At 50.7% G+C, this 22,260-nt stretch overlaps 1 protein-coding gene across 5 annotated transcripts in view; it reads right to left on the bottom strand.

Annotated features, from left to right (window-relative positions):
- BSN (bassoon presynaptic cytomatrix protein) overlaps positions 1 to 22,260 on the bottom strand; it is a 96,470-nt gene that overhangs the window by 41,675 nt on the left and 32,535 nt on the right. For 4 of the 5 annotated variants that reach the window (XM_037385681.1, XM_037385682.1, XM_037385683.1 and 1 more), the window contains exon 3: positions 5,037 to 5,819. In XM_037385681.1, the coding sequence (XP_037241578.1) occupies positions 5,037 to 5,819 (783 nt within the window). Of the gene's footprint in view, positions 1 to 5,036; positions 5,820 to 14,253; positions 14,380 to 22,260 lie in introns of those variants that run through there. The other variant, XM_037385685.1, reaches the window with a different exon arrangement.

Below are 22,260 nucleotides of genomic sequence, written 5' to 3'. Positions count from 1 at the left end.
ACAGCATCGTGTCCTGGGGGGCTGTGCTGCTCAGGGCCCAATTTTGCCCAGTGGGAGGTCTTGGAGTGTGATGGAAAGAGAGGCGCAGGGCTTTCCAGAAAGCACGCCATGCGGTGATTCACAAGCTCTTTGCAAGAAATCCATCTGCATGGGCTTGTTTGTACCTGGCTGCAGGTACAAGGCAAGCAGCAGAAGGGGAACATCCCACAAAGGACTCAAGTAAATGCTGCTCCTGCATCCTGTTTGACTTGTGGTATCACATCCAGGATACCGCATGTGATATGCATATAATATATTACATATGCATATAATAAGGAACCTAACAGCATTGACTGGTAAGACCAGATATGGAGATGCAGCAGCACACCCATGACACCAGAACTGTTATTAAAAAAAAGATGCTTTTTACAGTGCATGGGGAAAACAAGAAAAAACCCACAATTCTAGGATATGGATGCGGTGTGGTAGGTACAGATCAGTAAGAGGACCCTCCTGACAGTAAGGTACCCGTTGGAGGTCACAGCCTAGCACCCAGGGAACAGCAGTGTTCTACAACATAACTTGTCACCACTCCTGTTTCAGGCTGGTTAATTAGGCAAAGGGGCATCCTGCCATGCTTATTTAGTAACACAACATGCATAGTTCATTTGTTCCTTAATACAAAACCCCTGGAGTCAATTGGGGTCAATGAGGGTTACCAGGAGAGCATCATGCAAGCACAAGGCAATCATGCTGCAAGCCAGCTCTTGCCAGATCACTTGCTCCCTTAGCAGACTGCCATAAGCAGGCGTGATTTCTTGTATCCCCAATGAAATGGCCCAGCACTCGGTCTTCCTGCAACAGAAACCTCTTTCCTACCTGCATGCCACCAGGCTGAGGCCGCAGGGACTCTGGGAGAGCCCCAAATCACCAGCTCTTACTTGGGAACAGCTCATGGTGCTGTTCCTAGGAGCCAGCTACTGGAGGAGGTGTGATGAGGTGGGAGGAAGGTCCAGGCACCTGGACTTCTGGTAATTCACATAGCTTACTTAAAGCTGGGTAACATATCACGACAATCAAGCAAAAGCAGTGGAGGTCAAACACTCTTCTGGGCTTCCTCTCTTTGCTGGTCACCCACAGCTTCCATAGCCATGGGCCACTACAGCCCACACACCTCTCCTGGGATGCGGGGCCAAAATGCCATGCTTGTACCTGAACTCTGCAAGTGCCCCAGACTCCCAGTCCTCACCATCATCTTCTGACCATGCCCACCAGTACCGAGGGCCAAAGGAAAGACAGCCTCGCTGGTGGATCTTGTGGGAGCTCTGGGCTTGGAGGCACTGCCCAGCTGCTCACAGGTGAGATGCTCTTGGAGAACCTTCACCTGGACCAGACTACACGAGCACTTGGCCCATGGCAGCGCAAAGGCAATGATGGAAGTGCAAGTCACCCTTTTCTTTTGGTGGCTCAGCACCTATGCAACTCAGCTGGTGAGTCCACAGAAAAAAAGCTCTTTATTTAGTATTTTCTTCTCTTTCGCTAGGTTTGAGTGCACTTGGCTGAATGAAGCACCGGGGAGGAGGCAGCTACTTGGATACCTCCCCAGGCGGCTGCAGAGGGTGGGAGGGGACGACAGGGACCCGGAGCCTCCGACTCCATCTTTAGATCAGGAGTGGGATGAGGATGAAAATACCATGGGTAAATAATAATGCATCTTTTCAGGGAAATCAGAAGTTTCTTTTCTTTTCCCCATTTCATAATGGCGATTGTCAGACAGCAACACCTCCCACACCTGCTCTGCTGAGAGCAGCCCAGAGGTCTGACCAGTTGCACCTCCTGATGTTGACTGTGTGTCCAGCTAACTGGGACCTGTTGTGTCTTGCTGATCACCCATCCACACGACAGAAACACACAGAGACATGCAGCAGGATGTCTCCTTCCAGTGGTGTGCCACAGCCTAAGACTGTCTCACCTCCATCAGTAGGTAATGCATCTCACGGGGTCTCTCTAAGCATGCAGCTCCTCCATACCTCCCTGTCCCCTTCTCAAAAACCTGCTCTGGCCACATGTTCCCTCCAAGATCCACCTCAACCACTTCCAGGGACTATTCCTCAACAGCCACAATGAATTTGGGAGTCGGCGTATGCTAAAGCACTTGGGTTAGCGGGTGTTAGGGTGCTCGTCACCCTCACATTATGTGTGATGCCATCAAGGAGCCGGGGTCCTCAGGGAAGTGGTGCTGCCAGTGTGCCCTTCCCTTCCGTCATACTACTGGGGCCATCCAGCCCCTCAACAAGTACCAGTTTCACTTGGCATGATGCTTCCCATCGAGCTGCGACAGCCTGCACCGACACGAGGAGAGCAGTCTCTCTCAGCACCAGTTCATTAGTGCCTCCCTAGCAGTGCAGATGACCTAGTTAGCTAAAATGCTTGTTCTGTATGAGGATGCAAAGGTTATTTAGGGTTTCTTCCCCCTTCCAAGATGGCTACATGGTTTTGCTAGGAAACTATAACCACATGCAGCCCACTGGCAACACCGTGGTAAAGCCTCAACTGCTTGCAGTGATGATACACCTTTGCAGAAAACGCACTCTTCTAGAACTGCTCTGCTGCAGAACACCATCCTTCCTCCAAAAACCAGTCCATTGAGGCCCATGCCCTCTCCCTCCCTGTGACTCATGCAATTTGAAGCTGGAGGTGAAGACTTTGCCCAGGCTCCAGCGGCACCTACAGAGGATGCTGCCCGCCTCACCCACAGCGCGTGCTCCTCTGCACATACCCAACCCAGGCTCAAAGCTCCTCATTAGTTTCCACACAACTTCCAAGGGCAGCTTACAGTAAAAGGTCCTAATTCATAAAGCAATTAATGGATTAAGCCTTAATACTTCAAAGAGCAAGTCCTGGTATTTGTGTGAATCTCAGGACCTGGGACAAGCTCATGTGAGCTGCAGGCAGAAAGAGGATCAGACCACAGAGTAATTTTCTCAGAAGATCAAGCAAACCTAAAGCCTGACTGCGTTAACAGATCTTGCAATGTTCTCCCTTCCTCAGGAAGTTTTTGTTAAGAACATTCATGGCTTAAGTATTGCATTTCTTCCTCGACTCTTCAAAAAAAAAAAAAATCCCATAAATCAACCCATCCATTCCAAGCCAGATAAAAAATCTGTGTAAAGGGAAACAAAATCCAAGATACCACAAAGCCCAGGTGGGACCTCGCGGTGGGTCTTCACTCTATGTGAAGGCACGTGGCTATCGCGGTGATGAGCAGCAGCAAGAAACCCTGAGACAGACATATGTGCAAGGGTGAGCTTGCCAAGGGTGTCTAAAGGCATTTGCTCAAGAGCTGAGCAAGACAAGACAGAGTCCAGTCTTCAAAATCTGAAATTTAATCCCAGGTGTCAGCTAGTGACCCTGGAGACAAGCACTGGGGAGAGGTCACCTTTCCATGGTACCTGCAGAGAGCACCACATTACAACCCAACCCCTAATTAATTCTCTATTGAATTTACTAGAGAGTGCCAAAGGGAGCACGTTACAGCCATTTCTCCAGCCTGTGAGGTTTCTGATGCCTGAAAACACATTATTGCCCAAGGGCATGCCAACACGGGGCTTCAGTCTTACTCAGGGGACTAAACACCCGGACACCTTTTCTCACCGAGCCCTCAGGGTAGGAAGGAAGCAGTAGTAGGAGCAGTGAGCAGAGCATTTCTCTTGGAAATGGCATGATGTACAAGGAGGTGGCCATCTGATGGGTTTACAACTCCACATGCACGCTGTGCGCTGCGCCGGGAGAGCGGCTCTCCCCCACCGTGAACATGACCGCAAACAGCAGCAGCTTCAGGAAGAGGTGAAAATTACTGGCTGTAATTGAAACTGCAGGGAGGAGCTAGAGACATAAAATATAATTATCCGCCACAGAACAGAGCCAAGATTAGCAATCCTACTTCTGGTCATTTAAAGCTCCCATTAACTTTTCCATGTGCTGATGATACAGGTTTTGTGTCTGACTGGCTGTGAGGTGTGACACTTCCAGAAGAAAGCCCTGGACCTCCTCTCACAAAGGTCCTGAATCACCTGCAGAAGAGGGGATGAGGGTCTAGACTTTAAAAGAGGCCTTCTCCAAGGGTTTGGAAGATCTCCCCCTCCCTAGCTACCAAGGTTGAAGGGGTAGGAGGATGCTCTAGCTGACCGCCACTCTCCTCTCTGGGCATTGGTGGCTGGAGTTGGCTGAGGTGCCATTTTGGTGCTTGGGAAGATGATCTGGGTGGGCATCGCAACAATTCAGAGACCTCCTTGACTACAGTTTGTGAGACTGGGCCCTCAGGCCACCTCAACCTCTCTTCTCTCCTTGCACTCCATCTCGGTAAGCTGCAAGACACCCAGGCAACCCACATGCAAACAGCATTGTGGACATCTCCACACCCATCCCGTGCTCAGCCCATTCCCCTGCCCTGCACCCAGGCACAACGGAGCTGGGCCCTTGCCATCTGGAGAGGGCAGCAAACTCCAATGGGCCATTGTGTGCCCTCAGCTGATTTAAAATCACCTTGCTGAGGTCCTGCCACTTACCCACCACCACTGTACCATTTTCCTCGCACCCTCACCATCTGAGGATTGCAGGTACTGCAGAATGTCCTTCACCAGCCTCATCCCAAGCCTGGCCAAGGCGTCCATCCACAGCACCAGGAGGAGGATGCTTATGAGTGACTCTAGCACCTGCATGACCTGTTTCTATTCTACTTCCTCACCCTTGGACACCTTTGGGGAGCAGTAGGGACTGCTGGAGGTGCCCCGAACAGCAGCCACCCATCGCTCTGCTCCTTATGTCAAACCAGCACAAGATCACCGAACATATATGAAATCCATGTCTTTGTCAAGAGGTGGAGGACCATGGCCTCCAGCCCTGGGGCTTCCACCAGGAGGGAGTTGGCTTCAGCATCTTCCTAAAGGCTTTTTGAAACCTTTGAAGAAAAAAAGCACCATCTTTTCTCCATCTCAAGCGAGGAGAGAGCACTGACCGTTGGATCGGAAGGCGCCCACCCCTGCCAGCCCCCTTACCTCCACCAGGTGAGGCGTGGGGTTGAAGCCACACATGTTGCAGACCTGCTGCCGGCAGGTCGTGCAGGTGTTGTAGTTGGGGGGCTCGCCGGAGCCCACGTTGATCTCCGCCTTGCAGAGGGGGCACGAGACCCTTGCTTTCGGCACTTCCTTTGGCTTGACACCCTGCTCTGGCTTGCCTGGCTTCACGGCCGGTGTGGCAGCAGCCCGGCCCTGTGCCCCTGGGGCTTTGGGACCAGCTTCTTTGCTGGCATCACTGAAGACAATTTTTGGAGGCACTTTGCCAGGAGATGGCTGGCTCGGAGGGGGGGCCTCTGGCTGGACAGACATGAGGGTGCTCGCCTGGGTCAGGAGGGACGCCCCGAAGCCAAAGAGCTTCCCTGTGAGCCCCTCCTGGGGCTGCTCTTGTGCTCCAGCCCCAGGGGCCGGGGCAGCAGGCTTCGCCCCCACATCTCCTGTCGTCTTTCTCTGCTCGGAGGAGGAAGGCTTGGCTTGCTGATGCTGCGGGGAAGACCTGGCTGCCTCCTGAGGTTTTGGCTGTCCTTGGGCATGTGGTTCCCTCTGCGGCGGCGTGGGGTGAGTTTTGGGTGGCTCGGTCGGCAGGGCACGGGTGGCTGGTGGGGACTTATCCGCACCTGGCGGCAGCGGGTGCTTGGCTGGGGAGTGGGATGGGGACGGCGAAGGAGAGTGCAGCTGCTGCTGGCTCTTGGAGCGGGGAGCGGTGGTCATGTCCATCCCCAGCGCCCGCTGCATCTGGCAGTTCAAGCACAACCATTCCTTCACCTGTGAGACAAGGAGAGGACACAGGCAGTGAGCGGCAGGCAGCCCCAGCACACCCTTAGATCCTCCTAACCCCCCCGCTATGTAGCTCTAGGAACCAGCCATCAACCCCTGAAAAACACTGCGGTACCACATCCTTCACGAAAAGTATCTTGCAGTCAGGGCGAACAGACCCCATCTATCACAGGTGCCCACGGCACAACACACCAGTGCGAAAGCGAGCTTTAATTAGCGTTGGTTTGCTTCCAAGGCTTCTGCTAGCCACGAGGCTCTGCCTGCAGGCAGCATATTTCATGCCTCTCCCACAGGGAGAGGGGCCTTTGAGGGCTCCCGGCCCCACCACCTCCTTCGGACCCATTTTTTTCCCTCCCACTTGGTGACCAGAGCGGGCACAGAGGACAGCCAGGGTCCCTCAGAGAGGAGCAGAGGGCTGGCAGGAGGGCCAGCGCAGCTCTGCAGAGGGATGCTGCTATAATGCATAACTGCAACGGTCCCCAGCGCCGGCACACTGCCTGCTGCTGCCAGGTACCTCCTGCAGGAAAAGCTGCTGTGACATGCCCGACACTTCCCCAGGGCCAGCAGGGATGGCTTTTCGGGAATCCCACCCAAAAAACCGGCACTGCAGCCCGTCAGGGGCAGCAGGGAGCAGGTTCTCCTCGCAGGATGCATCTGCGCTGCTGGGCAGGCAAAGTGCTGACTGGGGAGTAAATGGTTAATTTTCACTCTCATCACGATGAACTTTTGGATGCAAATGAAAAATATAATGCTCCCTGGCTAAGTGGCAATAAATGAAAGATTCCCTCCTCGAGAGACATTCCCTGTGACACGCTAACGTCTGAATTAAGTTAATTAAAGAGGCCGTATGAAAGCTGCGAGCCTTTCCATACGAGGAATCCACAGGATGCTCAGCGGCTGTGCAAATATTAATGTATAGCACAGTCAGCAGGACAACCGAGTCTGCCTGCAAAAAATTTCTCTGAGACAAGCAGCCAAGGTAGCAGGAAGGACCAGAGCATTCTGAAAAACTGGAGCAGCATCCCAGACAAGCAGACCCAGAGCCTGGCACGGGCTACTGTGCGCGCAGCACTCGACAGCTCCCAGCCTCAGCGCTCTCCTGGGGGTCCATGTCCCACTGGCCAGCACCCACCACATGAGATGTGGGTTTTCCTGCCTTTCATTTCAGGAGCCATCTCCTCATCCCAGTGTTACGGATCACCTCTAAGGCTCAGCTTAATCCCCACTGCAGAGACATTACCTGCCCCAGCCCCTCATCCAGCCCCGCGTCTCCAGCTCTGTGGGGCTGCTTGGTCCTGTGGTTGGAGGCGCAGGTGCTGCACAACTGATTCATAACTTGGCCGCAGGGTATTTATTTCCCCATACACTCCAAGTACAGGCACGTTTTAACCTTTTCCAGCTGACAGGAGCTGCCTGCAGAGATGCAGTTGGGTGTTTCAGCAGGTCCTGCGGCGGGGCAGGATGGCGAGTCCCAGGAGGGGAGGCAGGTGTGCCCTGAACCCCTCCTTCCAGGTCCCCACCCCAGGAGGGCTCTCATAAAGCCCAGCCTTCAAATAACAAACTTCTTAAAATCGAAGAAATGCAGATCAACTAAGAAAGATGGATTAGAATTCAAGGGACCTGCATGACCAAACCTCCACCTCTTTCATTCTCTGCCCAGCAGCTGGCTGCTCAGGGGGTCGGAGAGAGCTCTGCATTGCCTCTTAGTCTCCAGCAAAGCTCTTCCCATCATCTTGCAAGCCTGGCTGCACGTCAGCTCTGTGCTCTTCTCAGCTTTCACCGTGCTTGCCGAGCTCCCACGCCACTATCTCCACCAGCCCCTGCTCAAGTATTTCACTCCGAGCCAAGCAAAAAACAGCCTCAGCTTCTTCCCCAGCAATTCTGCACTGCATCGCTGTTTCTCCAAGCCGTTCCAAACAAGCCACATTATATTTAGCTCCTGAAAATATTGCTTTAGCTTTTATAGTTTCTTATGGTCTTGCTGTATCTCAGAAGAGAGACATTCTGACATACAGAATTCCTTGTGTTATTTTTGTTTTCTCACCCGCTGGAATTTCTTCCCACTATTCTATTTCAGGAGACCGTCTCTCAAAATCCCATCAGCTTTGCCCACCATCCCCATCAGCTCCAATTAAGGGAGAACCAATCCTTTCTATTCAGGTTCTCTCTCCCCGCAAAGTTCCCGGTATCCGAGAAATGCAGATCTTCCCTCTCCGCATAATCCCCTTACCCGCACTGTAAGACCCTCTGGTGAGGTGGAAGCTGAGGGCAGAGGAGAGCCCCACCGGTGGGGCAAAGGACGTGCCCCACACTCCTGGTTCCGTATAGTCTGTATTTACTGTAGCCTGGCACAAGATTTAACTTATTTTCTGGAATAGGAAAAATATTTTGCCGCTCTCCTGCATAAACCTCCAAACAACCAAAATATTGAGGGAACTCAATTGACTGTCCTCGACTGTCTGCCAGCCTTAAGGAGACACAAGCGCTGCTGGTGAATACGGAACAGCTCACAGCTCCGGCTCTGCTGGTTCACCCCCCTCCCCGTGCCACGCATGGTGGCTGCTTTGCCCCAGGTCCCACCGCCGTGCAAGTTGCATACAGCTCACGGGCAAGCTCACCGGGATCTTCCTGAGCTCAGGAACACTGTGATCATTGCAGTTTTCTCACCTTCCGCAATAAACCTGCCTTATGCACCCGAGGGAAAAAAGCCAGTGGGCTTTCAGATGGGATAGGAACCATCAAATTGCTCTCGGTGACTTGATGAGCAACTGCTGAGGAACATCTATCCTGAGGAGCAGAAGAAAGCTGCAGGGAATACAACAGGGCGGAGTGCTCCCAGAGCAAGCATTTGAAATGTAAATTTGATTGGGATTATCATAAATTGCCTGACCAGCCTCTACTGATGAAACCGATGACACAGTGTGTGGATTACACAGATCAAAGACACTTTAAAGGATCCTGGAGGGAAGACAGTAAAGAGGACGGGCCAAGACATCTTGCCAAAGATCCTTCCCCCAACAAAGAGGAAGAAGATGGAAAAGCCTGGGCATAAATCTTTACTAATCCAAGTCCTGGAAGTTTTGGTCTGGTGGAGAACTGGGCAAATAAAACAACAGATCTAGATGAAACTGGACTATTTGGTTGCCCTGCAGTGCCGTCCTTCAAATGCGCCTCTCGTGCCTGCAGACTCATCATGTTGGGCAAGATGCTCAGAGAACAGTAGAGAAATAGGAGGCACAAATATGAAAATAATAATTTATCCTACTCCTTCATTACTGCTAACAGTCTGGGTAACTAGCAGGATGAACCGTCTGTTGGTGAGAAAAACCCAACATTACTGAAAACTCTACTTCCAGCTCACCTTGTGGGACCGCTGAGGTCACTGTTACACCCCACAATAAGGGAGGTAAAACTGCTCTGCTGCACAGTCTGAGCCTGGCTGCTCGGAGCACGCCGACACCCTACACCCCAGGAAACCTGACTGGGGAAATACTAAAAAATACAAAGAAAAGGGGGATGTGGATGACAGCTCTGACACCAGGCTGATGTCTCCATGAAGAGCAAATGAGGCCGGGTAAAAGTGGAGGTGGCTGCTGTGCAAGATGGAGGCACCACTGGAAACGTAACACCAGCGAGTATCGGAGCTCAGCTCACCAACATCAGCCGAGAAGCTGTGAAGTGCTTAAGCCGTATGAAAACAAAGGAGCCTCAGGAAGAAGTCTCTTGCGGAGCAGTAGGAACGACTGGTAGAGGGCATTAGGGACAAAGGCCACCCTAGAAAGGACAGGGGTCCATCACAGGGTGGAGATGGTAAAGCTGTTAATGAGACAGATATGACAGACGCACTGTAATTACCATCCTCGAACATTTGGGAAGAAGCAGGATAACACTCATCACAAGGATGAAGTGTTTCCAACTTATTAGCAATTGAGAAGAACATTCAACAACATCTACCAGAACCAGAAGATATTTAAATCTGGCAGATCTGAATAGTTTTGCATCCAAGAGATCTAAGAGAGCTAAGAAAACTGCTGCGTGCTGATGTTCATTTTTAAGAGGAAATTTTAGAAGACTGCAAGAGTCTTCTGTTTGAATATCCAAGAGGGTGAAGGTATGGCCCGAAGGGGACAGCAAGCCAGACAGGCAGCGCTGGATTCACGTAGTGGAGCACCGCAGGTCACGCATATATGCCAGTCAACATGGTTTTAGGAAAAAAAGGTCATGGGAAGCAAACCTGATTTTATTCTCTGCACATTTGATATTAGTGATGCACAGAAGCAATATTCTTGATGTCCAAACGGTGTTTTGACCTAGTAACGCATAACCTGCTAACAAAAAAGGCACTATGAAATATGAATAGTGAATATGCTAAATGGATTTCGGACCAGCTACCTGGCTGATGTGGGAGACAAGGATTCACCACTGCCTAGGTACCTCTCTAGTACGGTCTTCGTCTCACTCTGGCTGACACCCCTCGCCCATGGCAGGCTTTGGTGAGATGATAAACACCGATGAAGACGAGTCCCTGCTGTCTGGCAAAGCTGGGCTCGCTCCGTGGGGGAAGCCTGGTGCTGAAGGTAGGAGTGAGGAGGGGGCTCAGCTGCCTCTTCCAGCACCAAGGGGCTCCTTCCAGAGCCCTCCACGGTTCCACACTGACTTTTTAAGGAGATTAGTGAAACACTGTGGGAGATACGGACAGGATCTGTAAGAGTGATTCTAGGGATGCAGAAAATGTCTGAAATGAGAGAATTAAAGAGGTTGATCTTTTTCGTTTATCAAAGAGAAGATTAAGAAGTGACTTGATTATGATACAGCAGCCCATTCAGTGGAAACAGTATCAGGTACTAAAAGGTTCTTAATTAGGCAGAAAAAGGCATAAAAAGAACTAATGACTGGAAATGCAAGCCAAATATATTAAGCATCACTTTTAACAGCAGATGTTTCTAACCATTAAAGCAAATTATACGCATGCTGTTGGGCTCAGCAGAAGACTCAGGGAGGTAAAGCTTGCAGGCCTTTCATCTATAGGGTATTTTATACCCATGGTGATCTCGAAAGCTTTGGAAGTTTGAACCACCCCATCTTTACTGACATTTGGTATGTCTGCATCCAATACCTGCCCTGCCCCAGCCCTGCACGCAGCGCCCAACACACCCACAACCACCAGCCTTACCCTTCCTACTGCAGACTCCTGCAACATCCCAGAATATTCCTCTAAACCCCCACCCAAATCTTGTTATTCCCCAATCCGTGGTTGGGTCTGCAACCTGCAGCACTTGTGGGGTCACTGCCGCCAGATGTGCCTCGCGCTCTCAATGCTGTCCTACAGCTGCGAGCGCAGATCATTTGTAAATCCCACCAGGGACGAAAACTTCCCCATCAGCATTTCCTTTAAGAATATAATGTAGCAGGAATATACGCAGCACATGCTGGCTGTGCCCAGGGAAGATTTAAACACCGCTAAGAGTTACAGGCAGGCACATGCATGGTGGGCCAGATCCTGACGCCCTGCAGAGGGGTGTGGTACAGGAGAGCAAGGTTTTGCACAGGTACATACAGGGGACCAAAAAGCATCCCTGTGCACTGCACCTTACTGACCTTACTGCAGTATAATGTGACTGCATTATACTGACTCTAGAAAAACACCACGAAAAGCACACAGTTAAAACTGATCTGAAACAACAGGCACGGCTTGAGTTTATAATGTTTCTAAAGTTACTCTAACATCACCTATTTTAGGAAACTCTGTGGAAACAGCCCGTCCCCTGTATTTGTTACCAGGAGATGCAAGGAAGCGCTGGTAATGTGCAGGTTGTTTTGCTCTCCTGCTGTAAGACAATACAGATCTAAAAGTATCTCCAGTATAGAGTTTGGCCTTTGCAGTAGACAGCAGAAGCTTTAAAATGAGCTGTAAGAAGAAAGACTTATTAACTGAACATCCGAGATCTCTCCAAGCCATAATTTAGGATTATAATGAAAAATAGTTCTGTCTTTGCTGAGGGTTGGTTATTTTGGTCCGTTTGGAGGTCACCCAGGTTGCTATCATACTACATAAAAATAATAAACCCAAAAAGGAGAGCATTAAGTGACCATAGTTAAGACTTTGCAGACTTGAGAGCGAATGGTTCCTCACCAGCTCTGCCCATTTACGACACCTGACTGCAGCCAAAGCCACCGGACCTTGCTGGCTATATGACCCTGTGTCAGAGGGGGCCACTGGGCAATTCAGGAGCACAGTCTGACTTGTTTAAAGTGATTATTTTAGGCTGGGAAGAAGAGCTCCCAAGTCATCTCAAGTCAAGTGTCATCAAGGTTGAGCACTTTGAACAGGACGGAACAAAGGAGCTTTGTTCAGGAAAAGATACAACCCATCATCCTCCTCTGGTGTTAAGACATCAGGATGCACAACTAGCTGAAAAACGAGAAGGCAAGTTCATGAGGAATCAGAGGAGAAATGAAGCATGGGTTTTCACTGAATTACCCAAAAGCATGTGTATTTAATATTCTACAAAGCTGGAAATCCTGAAAAATCATGTTTGAGAAGAGCAAGACAGCAAGCTTTTGGCAGGAGCACTTCGACTCCAAGAGCCCCGAGCAGGCATCTGCCCCAGAGACACCACTCATGAAGCCAGCCCCCAGCAGATGCCCCGCAAGGCCACAGCCACAGCTCCCTCCTCTGCCTTTCACAGGCACCAGTACAGCCAGAACTACACAAGTATAAAAATAACCAAAGCTGAAACTGGGTAACAAAGGTACTGTGTTAATCAGGCTAATAGAGAGGCTCAGTGCCAAGAGCGTTGACTGGATGAGGAAGGGTTTCATTAATGGGTGCTACTGGCTTATCCTGGGGGAACACTGCAACAGCCCGGCCTCTCCCTTGAGCCGAGCTGCCAGTGACCTGCCTGAGTGTCCTTACATGTCTTCAATTCATCAGCTCTGCCTGCAGGTGAACTGTCATCTCATGAAATCAGCCAGTCAGTGTAACGTCCCTTCCCCGCGGCGCCTCCGGGTGGGCTCCCCAGGAGCTCTCCGGGGCCACATCTGGATTTTACGCTGTCACGCTGAAATCTGCCAAAGCCACGCACACTGCAATTAAAGCAACATCCTGATCCAAGAGGCGAGGGCTAGACGGCAGCCCTCAGTCAGGGAACAGAGGGAACAGCAGGCTGCGGCAAGGAGCTGGGATACTGCTGGGAAGGCAGCGGTGGGAATGGCTGCAGGAGAGCAGGGAAAGCTCAGCAAATCCTGGAAGAGCTGCTGATGCGTGGAAAAAGCTAAAGGAACCACGTGGAGACAACTTCCCACACCATCTCAGACTGGCTGGTGGAGCATATGACAAATACAAATATATGTCTTATTCTGAAGCTTCAGGTTTGTCTTTTAGAGCACAACTATTGCCCATTTCCCCCACAGCAACGCGGGGACAGCTTGCCACAAAGCTCACACGCTGAGGGTAAGAAAAGCAGCCCCTGTTTGGAACGGTGCACAGCCTGCGTGCAAATGAAATGAGAAGCCTGCAAAGCATCCCGTGGGAGTCTGCAATGTGGTGGTGTACCAGCCAGGGTCTGATCTGGGAGGGGGAGGACAGATAACATCAGGAGATAAGTCTCTCAAGGCACCCCTGCAGGACCACAAGCAGCCCAGGGTGCAGGAGCTGTCGCGTGTCTGTGGCCAGGCTGCGTGTCAAGACACCACCAAAATTCACGAGTGCATCCCGGTGGAGAGAAGGCAGATGCAAACACGCAGGCAAGCGTGGGCTGTAGCTTCCTGGTCCAAATCTAAAGCACGGTCTGAGGAGAACCCAAGGCTCCAGACGAACCATGCAATTAGGAGCATTTTGGCACCTAACTGACAGGGGAATTGGTCACCAAGGCACTTCTAAAAAAATGCCACCTTATGCTCATCTTTATCTTCAAACATCTCAATACAAATAAAATCTAGTCCTTAGCACTCCTGCCCAGAAGGGGAAGCCACTGAAGCTGTCAGTAATCATCCTGCTAATGCCTGCCAGAAAATAATCAGCTTGCTCGCTTGCTGGTGAGCAAGAGGAACCAACCCCCAAACTCAGCTCCTTCGCTGCAAATAACAGATGGAAAACTGCGTTTGTCCAGAGAATCAAGATGCAGAATCAGACAGTGCCATTTCATCCTATTAGTCACTTCTTAACCAGTCTCCTTTGCACTAGTTAGCACTCCCTGAACTAACCGAAGGCTGCTAGAGCAAGCCTTCTCCTCTCCCCAAAGGGTGTCAGGAGGCATTAACCCACACGAGCCTCTGCAGACTCTCTGGGTTTCAAAGGCAGCCTCCAGCTCCTGCACCTCACTGTTTGGACAGTCCTTCCCCACACCACGCAGCCACTGACGCAGAGATGAAGCAAATGTTCAAAGAAAATAATTGCACACTGAACAGCTTTGCAACTAACCTTGATCAGCCATCACAGGCAGGATGGTGGTCCCCCAGTAACTTCTCCCATGGCTAAGGCAGCGATCAGGCTGCCAGCTCCTCGGTAGGTGCAAACATCCCCTTCACTACACACCCTTGCTGGCGGAGAGAGACAACCTTCCCGGTACCAGACCCAGCACTGCTTCTCTGCTCCCCCTGACCGCAGATCCCCCTGCCAAAGCAAGGCGGCCGGCAGTGCCACCGCCCCAGGCGAAGGGACAAGTCCTTCCAGTTCATTAGGGAAGGTTTCTTGTGCAATTTGCTGCCTCACTAGCTCCTGTTTAGACAGCCTTTGTTCCCTGTCCACAGGAGCGCATGAAAGGTTTGGACGTCTGTACATGCTCAGAGGATGCTGTCCCCTGGGCTTGGTCAGGGAGGATCGCAAAGAGCTCACCCAGATTTTAACCTCTTGAGCTTTGTGCACCGAAGTGCTCTAAGTGCAGCCGCGGGTCCCCTCCCACGCCCTAATGCAGGACGCCCACGCAAGCCCTCGGTCAAGGGGAGCTAATGGCTTCCTTTGCCTTTTGCTGCTGCTGCTCCCGCACCCTGCCGCCAGCTGAAGGACGGACATCCAGCCTAACAGGAGCCTCCGGTCCTGCTCACTTATTATCTTCTGCAGGACTGAAATAGCAGCCTGGGAGGGAGCAAAGATGCTCAAAAGTTCCCATTCACCAGTAACTGCCCAAAGCAGAGAAATACACGAGGCCACAGGGTTTCTCTGGGTGCAGAGCAGCTACCACGTACGGTAGCGATGCAATTCAGAGGTATAATGCTATAAAGAGCATGGGCTGTTCTCAATAAATAGACTTATAAGATTAATTGAAACGCAGCCCAGTTTCCTATTGTTAACACAGAATAAAATCAGCATTCATTAACTGCATGGTTCCATGTTTATTCAGCTATGAGTGGTCCCTGTTGCAGCCTCACCCGTGACTTTCTGGCTCCTTTGGGAACCCTCCTGGACAATTACAGCAACAGGAGATAACGGCTGTAGTTCAGGTACCAAACTAAACATGCCTGAATATTTGAAGTTCCTTTTACACCCAAACCTTGGCAGCATCGATGTCTGAGTATGGTGCAGCTGCAGTCAGGGCAAAGAGGATCGTGATCCTCTGAGTCGGTAGCAAGCTCTGGGACAGAAGTTTTCAAACAATACAAACAACCCGGGTGCTAGTGTAAATAGCCCAAAGACTTTTCCAAGACGGAGTCACAGATCAGGTGTTACGGCCTCGCATTTCCTCCAGACTGAAGGAGCCAAGTTAGGCCTCACTTATCCTGGGCTAAAACACATTTATGAGTGAAGCTGCTGGAATGAACAACTTGTGCAAATGAGCATATCAGAGTGGATCAATGCATCAAAGCAGAATGTATCTTCTGCCTTTTTTTTCTTTATTATCCTGGATTAAAAATGTAATAAATGCTCTTGGCAGAATTTAAGGCCTGAAGATAGACAAGCCATTGCACAGCCTTTTTACATACCTAAACAGATTTAATTGCTCAATTATTCTAGATAAACATGATAAGTTCCCTGCCATGAATAATTTATAATTCAGCTAGCCACACAATTTATGAAACACAAATCTATGGCTGTGGCAAAGGAAAAGCAAGCAGATGCCATGATCCGAGACACGCCAGCTTGTTACTGAAGGCTGGCCAAAGGAGCAATAGCTCCGCTGCCCGTAGCACAGGGCAAGCCTGATCTTCCTTGAAATCACTTGGACAGCCCTTCATTTGGGTTATCATGTTGCTCAGAGGATGCAAACATTGAAAAAATTAAATAGGCACAGAGTTTGGATGTGGACCTGGAAGGAGACAGGCACAACACACAGCCGCTTCTGTTCACGGTCTGGATGTTGCTGGGTGTCCCACACAGCCCTCCTCAGGAGCTGGCTGTGCTGGGTTCTCCAGGAATTGCACTAGGTGGTCACGACGGAGTTTAAGAGCCGCAGGGAAGCACAGTGGAATGCAACGCACTGGAGGGTGGAGGCCTGCAGGGGCTATCACGAGGGACAGCACTCGGGATGCATGGGGAAGACAGGGAAGCAGGACTGCGGGGAGGAGGAAAGGTCCCAGCCAGCTGGGACTTACCACACTCTGAGAGACCTGAGAGAGGGATCTGGAAGGTGTCCAGAAGGAGGGTTAATCCTAAACCCATGACAAAGCCATCCCAGGCAGCCCAGGCATCCATGGCAGAGGGGTAAGGAACCGCAGCGCTGAGCATCTCTTGGGAAAACTGTTGTACCAACCACACACACATCAACTACTAAGAGGGGCAGGTACCACCTCTGGGCTCCAGCGACCCCACATGAATGCAAGAGGCTTTCCCACAGGGCTCAGGGCCGTATCATAAACCTTGAGGACCTTTATGAACCCCCTGAGAAGCAAATGAGAGGCGCTGGGTGGGTTTCCTCCAGCCTGGGCACCCAGCACTGCCTTTCCTTGCCCTTTGGGATTTCACCCTGAAGTCCTGCAGCAGCAAGAAGTGAGGGCTGTAACGCTACTGAAAGGTTTTGCCTGTCTCCTCTGCCCTGGGCAGGATCAAACAAGCCTGCATCACTGCCGACAGATGTTTGTCTAATTCAGTCTTTAAAACTTCCCATTAGTTGTGGATTTACTGGGTGGGCAGCAAAAGGGGGAATAACAGGGCTTTGGCTTAACCATCCTCACTGCTAGAAAATGTTCCCCAAATATTAGCCTAAATCTTCCTTGCAGATGGACTCAGGTCCGTTACTTGCTCTCCCACAAGACCACAAACACTGCACAGGAACTATTTTATCCATTAAAACCAGCCTGTGACCAGCTTCCCTGCTGAAGGTGTCTGTCCAGGGGAGCACGTCCAAGCACCGAGACCACAACGTGCAATATGTCTCCTCAAGGTGACTGGCCACCAACGTCACACTGCAGAACTCGTAGCCTTGATCTCCCCTGAGGCTCCACGGCACCTGCGTGGCCTTCAGACACAATGAATGGTTTTCTGTCTTTCAAGGTACAGTTTCCATGCGCTTTCAGGAGCTGCTCAGGCAGCTTCGGAGGACCGCATGCTATGAAAGGAGCTCAACCTTGCATGTTCCCATCAAAGCAGCCTACAGACCACCTGCCCCCAGATCCACTTCTTGTCTTGCCTTTTTCCTCCAGAAATGGGCTTACAAGTATGGCCGTAATCACCAGAAACAGCTTGTCCAGTCACCAGCTACCTACTTGAATAAATTAGAACAGGCTTTCTGTGTCGGAATTCCTATCCTCATCCAAATGTACCTGGACCCAGCTCAAAAGTCATCATCTACTAAGTAAAATGGACCAATTTAACACAAAAATCTGCAGACACTTAGAATTTGAACAGATACCTGTAAAGCCACATCCTCGTTAATTAGGCTTTTATAGTCATTATATACCCTCTCAGAAGGGAATACTTAATTGCAAGCCAGTCTACAACAGCAATCATTCTGTCTCAAAAAAACAACAAAAAAAAAGAAATCTTTGCAAAGCAAGATTAAAGTTGGTCATTCAAATAATGATTTTTTCCTTGCTAATCTAAAGTCACTATTGCCATGGAGATCTAAACTGATACACCCCAGAAAAGTGAACGAACTCTTAATCAGAAAGAATCCTGCTCTTTGCAAGGCTCCCTCTTCTGCCATCACCCAAGCCACATTATGAAGTACCCAGTCAAGGGAGCTGCCCACTGCCCTCCTGGTGGGGGGCTCGGGGGACCACCATAGAGCAGCCTGGGACCCCTCTGCCCAGCTTAAACACCGGGCAAGCCTTCAACAAAAGCTGGCTTCATTCTGCTCAAACAGGGGGCCAAGTCTCTGACTGCAAAACTAGAAACCATTACAGAAGAGAAAAAATTCTGAATAGAGAAATTGCTCAGTTAAAAAAACTTCACATAAATCTTTCCTCCACCTTTTTGGGCTTCTTAGCTTTTCTTTGAAAGATGCTGGAACAGCGGCAGCTTCGGGTCAATGCAAAAAACCCCAACCAACAAACCCACGCCAGACGCACCATTCAGGAATTCTCTCCCAAACATCCTTTTTGTGCAAACACGCCACTTCCAAACGCTATTTTAATGCTGCCCTTCGCCCCTTACTGCCCACAGAGCCGGCTATCACACCCCACGGCGCACGGGGAGCATCCCCCTTGCCGAGGCAGCACTCCCGCTGCTGAGCTACAGCAGCATTTCCAGTACCGGTGGCTGCAAAGAGAAGATGGAAAGAGAGATGGAGATGTATTGGACACAGTGGTGCATGCAACCCAAGCAATAAATACCAGAGGAATAAATCAGGTTGCTCATTTGAGCAAAGTATTTAAGAGCTCCTCAACGAGGGCATCCATCCACACCAGTACAGCCAACAAGTCAGTCTGCAGGAGCAGGCCAGTGTTTAATGAAATCTCAAATTAACTTGTCAGGCAACAGAAAAAAAAGCCCACCATTTCTCTTACTTGTAAATATTGTATTTTTGGTTAAAGTATCACAGCTGTGACAGACAGCTACCTCTAGGCAGCTGGCCCATGCCTCTGGCAGGACATTTCTGAAAAGATGCACATTTTCTATAAAAACATTTCTTACTCAAGCCCTGTAGCTCAGTGCATCGTCTGTAGGTGCTGAGCATGCTCAGCGCCTCTGCACTGGGCCCCATCCACCAGCACTGCCACCGCAGCCAAGGGCGCGCTGCACTGCCCTACTCGGGAACGGCACCGCTCCCCGTCCGTCCAGACCCAAAGGAAACTACAGAGGAGCAAACTGCACAGTGCGAGCTGATCTCACCCTCCTTTAATTTGCTCCAACATCAATTAGAAACCACTTTTGGAGAGAAACAATGAATCTCATCACCATGCCCCAGCTGTGGACCCAGCAGACTGGAGGGCATCACCAGTCACAGGACAGACTGGTTCGCAGGCAAGAGAGCAGGAGCGGTCCCTGCTCTCTCCATTTCCAGTGTTTAGCAGGAGGGGTCTTGCCTCCAAGTTTCAAGTGCTGGGCATCGAAACCTCCAGCTGAATGGCGGGAGCCAAGCGGACTGCAAGCGCTCAGCCCCAAACTGCCCTTGGTCGGGCTGGCGAGGGATGGGTTGGCCAGCAAGGGGGAAGCAGCAGGATCTGTGCACCGGGGGAAAAAACATTTTACATCCAAATAAATACCACCCTTCCACAAGCTTTTAGCTGCCCACAGCCTTGTCTGTTGGTGTTAACAACCCTGCCTGGCCAGGCTGGCTCCTGGCACTCTGCAGAGAAAGAAAACAAGGAGAAGCACGTCTGAACCAGTGTGCAGCAGGTGTTGGGATGCAAACCAGCACACTGTGCATGGCCAGCATCACCTTGGGGGCTGCTGCTCACTGGTGCACACCGACCCACTTGCCCAGGGAGAGGGTCTTGCTGTCCTGAGATGTTTGCTTCCTGGTGGGATGCAGGCTGGGTGGCACAGAACACGTGTCTGCAGCTGGAGGACATGGGAAAAGGGGGTGGCCAGAGAAGAAGGGGGACTTGGGGCAACAGCATGAGCTGGCCAAAACCATCAGGATGGGCAATGAAACCTTCACTTTTTACAAAAAGTAACATAGCGCCCAGTGTGGGCTCTTGGTTGGGGTGGCATGGCTTTGGGCTCACTCACTGCAGTGGTGCTGGGGCTGTTCAGCACTCCCCAAATGACATGTCCTTCAAAACTATCAGATCACGGGACTTTTCTGGGCAGACCTGTCAAAACTTTACACCCAGGATCTGCATAAAGCATTATTTCAGCACATCCTCTGGGTCTCAGTGAGAATTTAGCACCTGGAATTAGTTATGGAAAACAGTATTTCAGAAGTCACTGGATTTTTTTCTTTCTAATTCAATAAAGCAATAACGATCGTCAGCTGGGAGCAAGTAATGGGATCCCAGAAGCAGCTCGAAGACAGATGGCAGCAGCCGCATGCCTGTTTGGTGATATTTCTCAAAGCACTCTCCAATTTGAAAGCCACAATCATATCATCTGGAAAATTAATATGGCAGGTCAGAACATAAGGTAGAGTTTGTAGAAATAAATTTCAGGGCATTAGCTGGCCTGGCCCAGCATCTCAGTACAGACTTGTGGCTGAAAAAGAAAAAGAAAAAATCAGGATTCATGCCCCAGTCTGCCAAAGGTCCCTTGGGCAGGTTGCTCAGGACTAGATGAAAGCAGCACGTCTGAGTCTGAGCAGAATGGCTCAGATGAACTGGGCTTCACCTTTTGGGGGGGGGCGCATCCTCTGCCCCAGCACTGTTGGTCTTGCATTAGCACGCTGTGCTCCATCAAACACCAAGGGTATTTGCTTTTCTCGAGCTCAAAAGGTTTTGCAATATGTGGAGTGTACACTGCCCATCAAAGGCAAAACAGGCAGGCATGCTCAGGGACAAGCCTCTCCCCATAGTAAGAACGCTCATTATTTCTGAGGAATCCAGAAATTCAGGTAATTCAACTCTTCCTCAGGTCCCCAGGGTAATTTTAGCACAGACCACTAGTTTTCAGCCAGACCTTTCAACTAGACCTGGTATTTTATCTACTAGGCATCATATTCTGCTTGCAGGGGGAAGGAGCAGCAAGCCGTGCCGTCCAGGAGATCAGGAGAAACATGGGATGCCTCCCAGGGAAGAAAGAAGACATGGTACAGCTGAGAGCACAGGAGGGGCTCAGCAGAACCAGTGTGTATCCCAGAACCACCATGAAGCTGGTTCTGGTGGAACCTCACACTTGAGGAGTTGCAGGGACATGGCCTTTCCAGCTTCCCACCGTCCCCCACCCCCATCCCTGCCTATGTCCTTAGGCATTGGGGTACTCTGCAATTTAAGAGAGAAGGGGAAAAAACCCCCAAAATTAAAATCCCAAGGGGTGCTCCTGTTCCTAGAGCCAGCCTAGCAGTGCTGCCACTCTGGCACGCCCTGCTGCACTATACGTGCACACCTATACATTTGCATCCTTAGCAGGCTTTTAATAGAGAACACTTGCTGAGCCCACGTTTCTTGCAAAGCCGAGTTACGTGCAGTGACAAGCTCGTTTGCTCTTTGGGGACAGGGCTTCAAATAGCTGCTCGCTTGTGGCAATTAAAACGGGCAGAGCGCTGCCACCAACTCTGCTAGCCTGCGCTGTGACTGATGCAAGCACTGTCTGTAGCGCTCTGATAAGGATATTGGATGATTCAGAATAATCTAGGCTTTGCTGAACATATGAGCCCAAGTGTTTGTGCTTCTGTTTTCATCTAACGGGAATACTGTGTCGTGCTTGTTAGAAGGGGGAGAGGGTGGCTGGAGGTAGGTGGGCACCAAAGCTTCCTTTCCGTAAGACTGATGGGCACATCTGTCCTGCCCACCACCTGGGTCTCTTCCATGGAGGTCTGCAACTCAAGCATCTGGCCAGTCTGACCCCATGGCTTGGACACAACAAGGGGGTGGCAGAGCAGGTGAGGAGGGAGCAAAATGTCAACGTTAACTCCTCTTCCCCTCCTGGTTTGTTTGGGGGTTTTTTTGTGAGCTGCGACCCAGCGGCAGGACTGCCGCACAAGGAGTTGGGGTTCAATTAAGATGCAGGAGATGGGCATCAAAGTGGGCAGGGCAGGCGGGCAAGGGAGGAAGGGGAGGGGGACGCTGACCCTTCAGTCTTCAAAACTGACTTCCAGCTCATTTATAGTGCCATGTTATGTCCACGTCTTAACTTGTTTTGACAAACCTTTAATCTCACAGACTTGCTGCATCATCTGCTCCCCCTCCCATTAAGGCCACATCTCGCTCCTTGGATTTCTCTATTGAGCCGTTCCATCAACTTGGCTTGGATTTCACCTGGAGCAGAAAGCCAAACCAATGGCACAGCCCATTTACAGCATGAACCGAATCCAGAACTGAAACATCCCACCCACCGGCCGTTCTTCATCAAAAGGTTTACAGTCTAGATAAAGCAGCATTTCAATCAGAGTTAAATTAACTGGTTTTCATCGCCCAATTAGCACCATATCCCCCCAGATAAGGGCTGCCCAGGAGC

The sequence above is a fragment of the Falco rusticolus genome, chromosome 4, assembly GCF_015220075.1.
Source record: "Falco rusticolus isolate bFalRus1 chromosome 4, bFalRus1.pri, whole genome shotgun sequence".
Taxonomy (NCBI): Eukaryota; Metazoa; Chordata; class Aves; order Falconiformes; family Falconidae; genus Falco; species Falco rusticolus.
This window is presented reverse-complemented; position numbering and strand designations above follow the sequence as displayed.